At 36.8% G+C, this 13,268-nt stretch overlaps 1 protein-coding gene across 2 annotated transcripts in view; it reads right to left on the bottom strand.

Annotated features, from left to right (window-relative positions):
- LOC105464735 (ubiquitin specific peptidase 14) overlaps nt 1-13,268 on the bottom strand; it is a 54,785-nt gene that overhangs the window by 28,928 nt on the left and 12,589 nt on the right. The window contains exons 4-5 of one of the 2 annotated variants that reach the window (XM_011712782.3): nt 5,221-5,325; nt 3,934-4,037 (exon numbers count right to left, since the gene is read on the bottom strand). In XM_011712782.3, coding sequence (XP_011711084.1) covers nt 3,934-4,037; nt 5,221-5,325 — 209 coding nt within the window. The remainder of the gene's footprint in view (nt 1-3,933; nt 4,038-5,220; nt 5,326-13,268) is intronic. The other variant, XM_011712793.3, reaches the window with a different exon arrangement.

Below are 13,268 nucleotides of genomic sequence, written 5' to 3'. Positions count from 1 at the left end.
TTTGTTTGTTTTGTAGAGATGGGGTTTTGCCATGTTGCCCAGGCTAGTCTCAAACTCCTAAGCTCAAGTGAGACACCTGCCTCGGCCTCCCAAAGTACTGGGATTACAGGCACGAGTCATCGCACTCGGAACCCATACCTCCCACTCTATAGAACCTGCCAAAGACAAGTTCTGCTAAGTATTTGTGAGGATGATCTTCCTCATCTCCAGCTGTAAAACACCTTTCATGGAATGTTTTTCTGTTCTTTCATTCTTGTTATCAGTTAGTGCCATTTTTCCAAAGACATACTACCATCCATGACATCTTGTATCAATTAGGTTACTAAGTGCACTCTCTTGAGAAAATTTAGAATTCAAAAACTACTTCTTTTGTTTGGCATCAGAGGTTGCTGTACCAAAAAAAAAAAAAAGCAAAAAAAAAAAAAAAAACTAAAAATAAAAACCAAAAAGCAAAAACAGTAACTTAAAAATAAGGAAAAACAAAAAATGCTTCTTTTGGTTTCAGGAAAATGGAACCACACAGGATGAAACCTCCCCTGCTTATAAACAACTCTTTCCAAAACATAAAAGAGCGCTCTCCCAGGAGGAGCCTAAAAGGCATCCAAGAAGAAAACAGTGAAGAGGAAATCTTGGAAGCGAGCCAAGGCCATCTCCACCAGCCACTCCCACGGGTGCTAGCCAGAAAGCTACCCCAGCAAACTACCTATTCAGATAATTTGCAACTGAGACTTAAGGAAGAGAATATGATTGCATTATATGAGTACACAACCTTCAAACAAATGAGGGAAGAACAACCCTTACATCCAAAAAGAACAGAGTTAAAAGGCCAAACAAGGAAAAAAAAAAAAAAAAACCTTTAAACAAAAATACTTCAGAGCCTCAGAAAAATAAAAGCAGGATTTAGATCCAAAAATTAAGAATAAGGAGTTACAAAAAGAACAGAAGGTCATGATAAATAAGCAATGAAACAAAGCAGACGTATGAATCAGTAAAATGTAAGACAGAACTGAGGCATTTTCCTGGAGCACATCACATAAAATTATAAAAATTTAAAACATGGAGACAAGTTAGAAGACTAAAAAACAGATCTAGAAATTTTAATATGTATAAGAAACCAGGTAGAGGAGAAGCAGTATCTAAAGAAATAATGACCAAAAATGTCCTAGAGTTTGGGACAAGAGTCCTCAGACTAAAAGTGCTTACTGAGTACTAAATAAGATAAATAAAACCCACACTCTCACATTCTTGGAGCACTGGGGGAAAGAAAAAAAAAAAAAAGAGAAAACCCTAAAAGCTACTAACAGAAAAGAATAAAAATCAAGACTGATGTCAGATCTCTCATCAGTAAGCACGGACACACAAAAATAGTGGAGAAATAACTCCCAGTCACTGAGGAAAAATGGCTTTGACCTAGACTCTTGCCCCAAGCAGTATTACCATCCAAGGATAAGAGGAAAGGGTAAAATAAATCAATATTTTGGGATATATATATAAAGGACACAGTAAGATTCACCAGGCAATTTTTAAAGCAAAATTAAAATAAAAACTGTATTAAAGAACAAAATAATAATCTTAGCTACCTAGAATTCAGAGGATAATTTGAATGTCAGTACTCTGCTTAAAATTTTCCAATGGCTTCTCTTCTTCCACAACACAAAGTCCACACTTCTTAAAAATGACTTCAAGATTTCTGGCTGGCCCCTGCTAATCTCCCATCTAGCACCTTTTCTATATCCATTCTTCTCCAGGTAGTTGCACTGAGTATGCTGCAGTCTCCTGCCTCCAGACGCTTGCTTAAATACTATTTCCTCCAGTCCACTCTTACACTTCCCTAACCTCTCATCCAGGATGGCATAATACCTAACTGTTTAAATACCAGTTACTCTAAGAGTCTTCCCAAACTATCCTTAGATACCCCTTATGAACCTCCTTAGATGTTCTCATAGCAGCCTACATTTCCCATCTCAGCAGTTCTGAAACAGTACCTGTTTACTTGATAGTCTTTCTCTATTAGACTGTAGGTGCCCTGAAGACAGATACTGTGTCTTGCTCACTGATAATACATCAGCTGTAATCTATGCAGTTTCTCATAAATACCTGACAACTATTCACTTCAGAGAAATGTAGAAAACCTTTAAAGTCACTCTTTCAGATTTCTGCACAGTCCTTCTCTCCCTTCTCTTCTGCTCAGTTCTATCACAACATTTCACAAGAGACTGAGGGAAAAAACAAAAATCAATATTCATAAAGCTGTCTAGAATCCAAGTTGTAGTTCAGAATTCTGTCATAAAGAACTGACAATTTATGTATCAAGACAGTTATATAAATTTAGTCAGAATTAAGTTACATATTTTTTAAGTTACATTTATACTCACTGGAAGAAAGGACCCTTATTTGTAGACTATTTCACAGGTTCTCGAAACATTTGTAATTAATTCTTTACTCTTTTCCTTTCATACGATGGTATAAAAACAAAATGTTCTTTCTTTTTTGAAACCAGTACTGACTGACATAAGGATAGACATATATATAAATGGAAAAGAATCCAGGGTCCAGAAATGAACCTATACATTATGATCAACTGACTTTCAAAAAAGGTGCTAAGACAATTCAGTGGGGAAACAACAGCCTTCAACAAATGATGCTGGAAGAACTGGATATACACATGCAAAAGAATCGGCAAATACCTCCCTCCCTCCCACCATACATAAAAATTAACCACAGGCCTCAATAGAAGAGCTAAAAGTACATCAACTCTTGAAAAACAACAAAGAAGTTAAGTTTTTGTAACCTAGAATTAGACAGTGGCTTCTTACATATGAAACCAAAAGCATATGTGACAAAAGAAAAAATTAAAATTAAGATTAAACTACATCAAAATTAAAAAACATTTGCACTACAAACGTATCATGAAGTAAAAGGACACTGCATACAACAGACTTAGGAAAAAAGATAAATTTTTTAAAAAGAAAGTAAAATGACCGCTTATAGTAAAGAAGAAAAGATTTGCAAATTATCCATTGGGTAAAGAACTTGCATATATGTAAAAACACAATTGAATTTTTAAAAAGACAACCCACTTAAAACACAGGCAAAAGATTTAAACAGACATTTCTCCAAAGAAGATATACAAATGGCCAATAAGCACATGAAAAGATGCCCAACATCATTAGTCACTAAAACAAAATGTGCATGACAACCACAATGAGATACCACACTTCACACCACTAGTTGGCTTAATCAAAGACAGAAAATACTGGCAATCTTCTCACATAGCTGGTGAGAATGTAAAACAGTACTGTCGCTTTGGAAAATCATTGTGGCAGTTCCTCAAAACGTCAAACATAGTTACTATTATGAAAACGTTCATCTACACAAAAAACATGAACGTTCACAGCAGTATTACTTATAACAGCCAAAAAGGAGAAACAATCCAAATTTCCATCAACAAAATGAATGGATAAATAAAATGTGATATATACATAAAATGAAGTATTATTCGGCCATAAAATAGGAATGAGGTATTATATATGCTATAACATGAATGAACCACGGAAACATGCTAAATGAAAGAAGTCAGTCACAAAAAGATCACATATTCTGATTCAATTTATATGAAATGCCCAGAATAAGCAAATCTATGACAGAAAGTAGATTAATGTTTGGCTAAGGCTAGAGGTGGGTGAAAGGGTATAACGAGTGACTGCCAGTGAGTATGACACTTCTTTTGGGGGAGGTGGAAAATGTCCTAAAATTGATTGTGGTGATGGTTGCACAAACTTGTGAATACTGTAAAAATCATTAAACATTTTAAAATGGTGAATTGTATAATAAATTAATTATATCTCATTAAGATGCTAAAGAAAACAAAACAAAACAATACTACTCACCCAAATGTGAACATCCCTTACCCAAAAAAGACTGCAGCCTTACCTTTTAAGGGCATCTTTGAGTTCAGGCACAGAACGAATACACTGAACTGTGGCATTCATGTAACAAGTGTTACCAAGGTTTGTCAATCCACATGGTAACTCCATCTAGTTTAAAAAAAAAAAAAAAAAAAAAAGGATTAAATCATTAAACCATTTTTGCAAAATGACATGACATATATAAATCACTAAAATTCTCATTTTGAATCAAGTACCATTTACTAGCTTCTACCAATTTATATTCTGCCTTCACTCTAAAGAAACAGTTTTATTTCTCCCCCCCAAAAAATGTTTACTTGGATCATGCTGGCCATCATATTATGTTTTGGTTTCCTTCTTAAAAATAAGAGAATAATCATACCAGTCTTGCCTTTTTGGCAGGTTTATCAGGAGAAGAGAACAGGCAAAACATGCATAGAAACACTTCAAAACAAAAAGCAAAATAAAAGGTTGGGTACAGTGGCTCACGCCTGTAATCCTAGCACTTTGGAAGGCTGAGGTGGAAGGATAGCTTGAGGTCAGAAGTTCAAGGTCATCCTAGGCAACACAGCAAGACCCTGTCTCTACCAAAAAAAAAAAAAATTTTTTTTTTTAATTTGCTGGGCATGGTGGTGCACGCCTACAATTTTCGCTACTCAGGAGGCTGAGGTGGGAGGATCACTTAAGCCCAGGAAGTTGAGGTTGCAGTGAGCTACGATCATACCACTGCACAACAGCCAGGGTGACAGAGCAAGACCCCATCTCAAGGGAAAAAAAAAAAAAACAACAACAAGAAAATGAATGAATGGCACTCAATAAATGCAAGGTGTTAAAAAAAAATTTGACACATGTGTTGGCCAGTTTCTAAACTGATTTTGCATTTATTCAGGATAAAATGTATATATTTTCCAGATGAAGGATTTAAAAAATTTAAATATCCCAGCATTTAAACTACTCTTTGACCCTGTTTTCTCATAAATAGTAAACACTTATATAGTACTATCTGCCAGAAACATATTACAGATATTAGCTAAATATATATAAGTTAAGCCTAAATAAATTCACTTGGAAGTCTGAAAACCAGTAGTAAGGTGTACAATACCAAAAACAACCCTAACTGTGCATTATTTAACCACAGAAGGACTCCCTTAATCTAATTAAAAATAATAAAACTCTTATTTACAGATAAAAACATCTATCTTGGTATTAATGATTAAGTCTTCAAGACATTTAGATACTACTTTCTGAAAGACACTGTAATAATGGTCCTTCAAAAAGTAGTATCAAACATATAAAATCTGGCGTGTCTTACAGCAGATGCTAACTGTTCTTCTGTCATGTCTTCTACGAAGACAGTTTTGGCTGAGGGTTCTTCTGGAAGAGCATCTGCTGACCCCATCATTAGTAGAGTCATTCCCTGTTTTTAAAAAAAGTTATTTCATGAAAATCCTTAAAAGTTGGTAATGTTTATGTCAAACAAAAGAAGCCAGGCACAAAAGAACACATATTACATAATTCTATTTGCCAAAAAAAGTAAATCTACAGAAAGTAGATTAGTTGCTGCCTAGGACTGGAGGTGGGAAGAGGGAGTGGCTTTAAATTGGTACAAGTTTCTTTCTGGGGTAATAGAAATGTTCTAAAATTAGATTATGGTGAAGGCTGCACAACTCTGTAAATACACTATAAAAAATCACTGTATTGTTTAAAACAAGTAAAAAAGCCCTGGGGTGGCTGTTTGAGGCCAAGGCAAAGGTGTAAAGAAACTTTTTAGTGATGAAACTTCTAAATCGTGATTGTGGTAGTGGTTACGTGACAATACAGAATTGCCCAAAGTCATCAAACTGTACATCAAACACAGATGAATTTTACTCTATATAAATTGTACCTAAATAAAGCTGAAGGAAAAAACAAATATTGCCATAAAAATACCTAATAGTGTTTAGAATATTGTAGCAGAGGGAATTTCTCAAATGATTATTAACATTTAGTGGCATCACCTCTCTCCATAACAAACTAACAACTAATAAAATTCAGACCAGGCATAGTTGCTCATGCCTGTAATCCTAGCACTTTGGGAGGCCGAGGCTGGTGGATGGTTTGAGTCCCATTCAAGACTAGCCTGGGCAACATGGCGAAACCCCGTCTCTACAAAAAATACCAGTATTAGCTGGGTATAGGGGTGCGTGCCTGTAATCCCAGCTACTTGGGGGCTAAGGTGGGAGGATCACTAGAGCCTGGGAGGTTGAGGCTGCGGTGAGCTGTGATCTCACCACTTGCATTCCAGCCTGGGTGACAGAGTGAGACCCTGTCTCAAAAAACAAAACAAACAAACAAACACTAATAAAATTCTTTCTGTGTCTGTTGTGTAACTGTAGTGATTGTTTACATTTAAAAACAAGTATTTTTAGAGCATTAAATTCCCCATTACTGAAAAATATCAAACCAAATACAGAGTAAATTTGTTCAAAATATCCAATTATATAATTCTACACATTAACCTAAGTAAATACTTTTATTGAATACATATGCAAACACTCCATACAATCAATAGAAGGACAAGGAAGACACTGTCATTATAAAGCTCATAATCTTAAAATATGAACAACACCTTACTCTCTTACTCAATATCTTAATTGGAAGGCACGAACACATGAGACAAAGAAAAAGGTAGGACCAGAAGTGGAGGTTTAAAAAAAAAACAAAAACAAAAACAAAACAACAGGGAGGGAAAATGATAGCCAGAAGACTAAAAATATCCAGATGATGATTAAAATTAGGAAATTAGTAAGGCCAACAAGTTCAGTTAAGAATACCTACAATTAAATCTAAAGACCTTTATTCTATCACCTTTTATTTCTACATAGACATCTTATAATATCATTACAAAGCAGTAAAGCAGTACTAAGCCATCACTACAGAATTTTTTTTTTTTTTTTTTTTTAGAGACAGGGACTCACTCTGTCACCCAGGCAGGAGTGCAGTGGCACAATTACAGGTCACTGTAGCCTCAAACTTCTGGCCTCAAGTGATCCCCCCATCTCCCAAAGTGCTGGGATTGCAGGTATAAGCCACCCTACCAGGCTAAGAATCTTTTTCCAAAGACAACTGTCTCAGGAGCCAACTATTTAAAGAATATACTAGCAATAACCAGTTGGAAAACACAATAGAAGAAATGCCAACATATATCTAAGAATAAACATAACAAGAAAAATGTAATACTTTAATAAGAGAATAAAGCTTTACTTAAGGATAGAAAAAAAGCACCTAAGTAAATTGAAAGACATGACAAGTTCTGTACCTGAAAAATTACTATAAAGATGCAATTACAGTTAAATAAACTTAATGAAATTCCTTTATAAAACCTTGCAAAATGATTCATTCATGCAGCAAATTTATACCCATGATAATAGCTAAGAAATTTCTGAAAAAGAATAGAGACTAAAACAATGCCCTTAAAAATTATTGGGAAAAGGGATTATATAATGAAAAACATTGAGAAAAACTGTATAATTTAGAAAAAACATACTATCAGCTCTCCACTTCATACCATACCACAATCATAATGAATTAAAGGTAAAGATTTAAATGTAAAAAAATTAATATTCATAAAAGAATGCAAGTGAATCCAAAAACTCATGCATTGTTGGAAGATTTTCTAAAAGTGACATAAATATTAAAAAGACTGATGTAACTAGCTACACAAATCTTAAAAATGTATAAAACATTTGAAAACAATAAACTAGGGGAAAAACTACACCATATATACTAAGCACTCAAAAAAGCAAATCTATAAGAAAAAGCAAATACATACGACAAAAATGGGCAAAAGAGATTAAAAAAAAAAAAAAGGCTTAAAATTAAAGAACTAGGTAAGCTTCTACCTCCTGCTAGAAAAAGTAAAAATAGGCTGGGCGTGGTGGCTCACGCCTGTAATCCCAGCACTTTGGGAGGCCGAGCGGGCGGATCACGAGGTCAGGAGATGGAGACCATCTGGCTAACATGGTGAAACCCCATCTCTACTAAAAATACAAAAAATTAGCCGGGCATGGTGGCAGGCACCTGTAGTCCCAGCTACTTGGGAGGCTGAGGCAGGAGAATCGCGTAAACCCAGGAGCTTGTGTTGAGCCAAGATCGAGCCACTGCACTCCAGCCTGGGCGACAGAGCGAGACCTTGTCTCAAAAAAAGAAAAAGTAAAAATTAAAAACAAGCCACGTGTGGTGGCGCACACCTGCAGTCCAAGGTAATCGGAAGGCTAAGATGGGAAGACTGCTTAGCAGCTCAAGGCCAGCCTAAGCAACATAGCAAGATCCCATTTCTAAAACAAACAAAAAAAGTCACTATCATTTGCCTGGGTTTTAGCATTTCATTCAACAAAATATGATTATATAAAAATTCAAAATTAAAATTAAAATTTCAAAATTAAAAAAAACTAAAACCAAAGTAGAAAGAAAGCAAAGAGAAAAAATTAGCAAAGAGAAAAAATTAACAAAGTAATAAATGAACAGGCTAAAGATTTTTTTTTTGGTGGGGAAACCATCAATGAAAGTGATAAAACTCTGGCTTGATGATAAAGGAAACAGACAAATCATAATTTGCCCATACTAGAGAGTTTTCGAAAACGGCACTACACATTCTAGAATTAAAGGATAATAACATTAGAGTACGACAATCAATTCAACAAATTAAATTAAATGAACCAATTCCTTCAAAAATACTGATTATCAAGCTGATATGAAAGAAAACATAAAAAAATAGTCCTACATTTATCAAAGACGCTAAATTCTTAAAGTCTTCCTACAAAGAAAACTCCAAACCCAGACGAAGTCTAGTGAACCAGGCTTCACAAGAGAATTTTAGTGAATCTAGGCTTCACTAGAGAATTTTAGGCAACATTTAAAGAAAAAATACCCCAGTGGAGTGGCAGCAGAAATAAAAAAGAAAAAATACAAACTCAGAAAAAAAGGGACGCTTCCTAACTCATTGTATAAGACCAATATTACATTGATAGCAAAACCAGATAAAAAAAGAACACAAGAAAACTATAAACCATTACCTCTTATGAAAAGAGACACTAAAAACCTTAACAAAAGATAAGCAAATAGAATCTAGCAATATATAATGTACAAGTGGGGTTTATCCCAAGAATATAAGTTCTATTTAATACTCAGAAGTCGGTGTAGTTTACATTAATGGATTAAATGAGAGGAAGAAATGATATAGAAAAGGCATTTAACAAAATGACAAAATTCGACTTCCATTCATGACGAAACCTCTCAGCAAACTAGAAGCAGAGTTCCTGAACCTGATGATGAGCTTCTATAAACTACCTCCAGCCACGATGGAGGCTTTTCCCCTAAGGTCAGGAAAAAGGCAATGATGTCCACTATCAACCACTTCTACTCAGCACTGTTTAAAGTCTTAAGCATTGCAATAAAGAAAAAAAGAGAAACAAAATGCACAAAGATTAAAAAGGAAGAAATAAAATTGTCCTTATTTGAAGACGACATGTATACCTACAATATCCTAAGAAAGTAATACATGAAATAAAGTCAGAGCATACAAAGTCAATTATAAAAATTAACTTTATTTTTATATACTAGCAAGCAATTGGAAAATGACATTTCAAAAATACCACAGCTGGGTGCAGTGGCTCACACTTATAATCCCAGCACTTTGGGAGGCCAAGGCAGGAGGATTACTTGAGGCTAGGAGTTCGAGACCAGCCTGGTCAACACAGCAAAACCCCATCTCTACTAAAAACACAAAAATTAGCCTGGCATAATGGCACATTCCTGTAGTTCCAGCTACTCAGAAGGCTGAGACACGAGAACTGCTTGAACCTGGGAGGCAGAGGCTACAGTGAGCCATGATCACGTCACTGCACTTCAGCCTGGGCAACAGAGTAGGACTCTGTCTCAAAAACAAAAACAAAAACTTAGCCAAGCACAATGGCCCATGCCTGTAGTCCCAGCTACTCAGGAGGGTGAGGTGGGAGAACCCCTTGAGCCCAAGAATTCAAGGCCACAGTGAGCTATGAGCCACTGCACTCCAGCCCATGTGACAAAGCAAGACCTCGTCGTCTTAAAAAAAAAAAAAAGTACCACTTATGATAACATTAAAAACCACGAAATAAGCCGGATGCAGTGGCTTATGCCTATAATCCCAGCACTTGTGGAGGCTGAGGCGGGCGGATCAGGAGTTTGAGACCAGCCTGGCCAACATGGTGAAACCCCGTCTCTACTAAAAATACAAAAATTAGTCAGGCGTGGTGGCGGGTGCCTGTAATCCCAGCTACTCAGAAAGCTAAGGAAGGAGAATCACTTGAACCCAGGAGGCGGAGTCTGCAGTGAGCTGAGATCACGCCACTGCCCTCCAGCCTGGGCATCAGAGCGAGACTGTCTCAAAACAAACAAACAAACAAACAAACAAAAAAAAAAACCATGAAATACTTAACAATATGTGGAACAAAATATGTGTAAGTCCCAACATTGAACATTGTTGTGAGAAATGTTAAGATCTAAATAAAGGAAAGGTTTACCATGTTTGTGAATTAGAAGACTCAATACTGAGATGTCCCAGACTGACATACCCATTCAATGCAATTCCAATAAAAATCACAGCAGGCTCTTATGGAGAAAATGACAAGCTGAATCTAAAAATATGCAAGAGACATACAAAGATCCCAGAATAGCCAACACAACTTTAAAAAAGAAAAACAACTGGAAAACTTAGACAACCTGATTTCAAGGCCTGAAGAATCAAAACAGCAGGGAGTGGGTACTGGTGTAAAGGTACATATAAAAATCAATGGAAGAAAACAGAATCCAGAAATAAACCCATACGTTTATGGTCAACTGATTTTCAACAAAGGCACCGAGGAAGAATGGAAAACAATAGTCTTTTCAACAAATGTTGCTCACTAAACTAAATATTCATGTGAAAAAAATAACCTCAACCACTGCTTAACAGCAAACACAAGAATTTACTCAAAACAGACAATAGGCCGGGTGCGGTGGCTCACACTTCTAATCCCAGCACTTTGGGAGGCTGAGGCGGGCGGACCACCTGAGGTCAGGAGTTCGAGACCAGCCTGACCAACATGGAGAAACCCCATCTCTACTAAAAAAAAATACAAACAATTAGCTGGGTGTGATGGTGCACACCTGTAATCCTAGCTACTCGGGAGGCTGAGGCAGGAAAATTGCTTGAACCTGGGAGGCAGAGGTTGCAGTGAGCCGAGATAGCGCCATTGCACTCCAGCCTGGGCAACAAGTCTCAAAAAAAAAAAAAAAACAGACAATATAAGCCGGGCATGGTGGCTCACTCCTGTAATCCCAGCACTTTGGGAGGCCGAGGCGGGCGGATCACGAGGTAAGGAGTTCGACACCATCCTAGCTAACACGGTGAAACCCCATCTCTACTAAAACTAGAAAAAATTAGCTGGGTGTGGCGGCGGGCGCCTGTAGTCCCAGCTACTTGGGAGGCTGAGGCAGGAGAATGGCATGAACCAGGAGGCGGAGCTTGCAGTGAGCCGAGATCGTGCCACTGCACTCCAGCCTAGGTGACAGAGCAAGACTCCATCTCAAAAAAAAAAAAAAGATATCTAAATGTAACAGCTAAAACTTATTAAGTTTTAAAATAAAACAGGAAAAAAAAATCTTGTAAACTTGACACAGGCGAAGATTTCTTACAACATAGTTCAAATCAGTAAAAAATGTGATAAACTGACTTTGATAAAATTACCTTTTATCCAACAAAACAGTATTACATAGATTAAAACACAGGGATACCTTGAAGATATTGCAGTTTGGGTTCCAGAGCATGAGAAAGCAAATCTCACAATAAAGCAAGTCGCTCAAAAATTTTTCCCCAGTGCATACAAACGTCATGTTTATATCAGTCTGTAAAGTATGCAAAAGCATTATGTCTAAAAAAGAATGCACACATCTTAATTTTAAAATAATTTATTGCTTAAAAAAAAGCTGACAATCATCTGAGCCTTCAGTTAATCATCTTCTTGCAGGGCGGGGGGTCTTGTTTCCAAGTTGATGGCTACTGACTGATGACAGCACTGGTTCCTGAATCCTGGGTAATTGCCTAAAATGAGACAATAAAACCTGCCGCACTGACTGACTTCCTTCATGAAAAAAGTTCTCTGTAGCTTGCGGTGCTGTTTAACAGCATTTTATTCACAGTAGGACTTCTTTCAAAACTGGAGTCAATCCTCTCAATTCCTGCTGCTGCTTTATCAAGTAAGCCTGTGTAATATTTTAAATCCTTTGTTGTCGTTTCAACAACATTCACAGCTTCTTCACGAAGAGTAGAGTCTGTCTCAATAAATTACTTTCTTTGCACATCCGTAAGTTACCTCCTCAACTGTTCAAGTTGCATCATGAGATTGTGGCAATTCAGTCACAATTTCAAGCTCCATTTTTTTATTCTTTTTTGTTTTTTAGACACAGGGTCTCGCTCTGTCACTCAGATTGAAGTGTAGTGTCACAATCATAGATCACTGTAACCTCAAACTCCTAAGCTTAAGTGATCCTACTGCCTCAGTCTCCAGAGTAGTTAGGACTACAGGTATATACCATCATGCCCAACTAATTTTATTTTTTGTAAAGACAGGGTCTCACTGTGTTGCCCAGGCTGGTCTCGAACTCCCAGCCTGAAGCTCTCCTCCTATCCCAGACTCCCAAAGTGCTGGGATTATAGTAGTGAGCCACCGTGCCTGGGCACTTGTAATTCTAGTTTTCTTCCTATTTCCACCACATGGGCAGTTATATCCTCAACTCAAGTTTTGAACTCCTCAAAGTCATCCAACAAGGGTTAGAATCAGCTTCTTTCAAACTCCTGGTAATACTGACATTTTAACTTCCTTCCATGAATGTTCCTAATGGCATCAAGAATGGTGAATCCTTTCCAGAAAGTTTTTGATTTTGCCCAGATTCATGGAGAAATAACTTTATAGGGGAACTTTAGCCTTACAAAATGTATCTCTTAAATAATAAGATTTGAAAGTAGAAATTACTCCCTGATCCACGGGCTGCAGAATAGTTGTTGTGTTAGCACACATGAAAACAACATTCATCTCGTTTATCTCTCTCAAAGCTCTTGAGTGACTAGATGCATTGTCAATGAGCAGTAATATTTTGAAAGGAATCTTTCTGAGCAGTAAGTCTCAATGGTGGCCTTAAAATATTCACTACTCCATACTGTAAACAGATGTGCTGGCATCTGGGCTTTGTTGTTCCATATACAGAGCACAAGCAGAGTAGATTTAGCATCATTCTTAAGAGATCCACAGTTTGTGGAATGGTAAGTGAGCATTGGCTTCAACTTAAAGTCACCAGCTGCATAAG

Source organism: Macaca nemestrina, chromosome 19, assembly GCF_043159975.1.
Source record: "Macaca nemestrina isolate mMacNem1 chromosome 19, mMacNem.hap1, whole genome shotgun sequence".
Lineage (NCBI taxonomy): Eukaryota > Metazoa > Chordata > Mammalia > Primates > Cercopithecidae > Macaca > Macaca nemestrina.
This window is presented reverse-complemented; position numbering and strand designations above follow the sequence as displayed.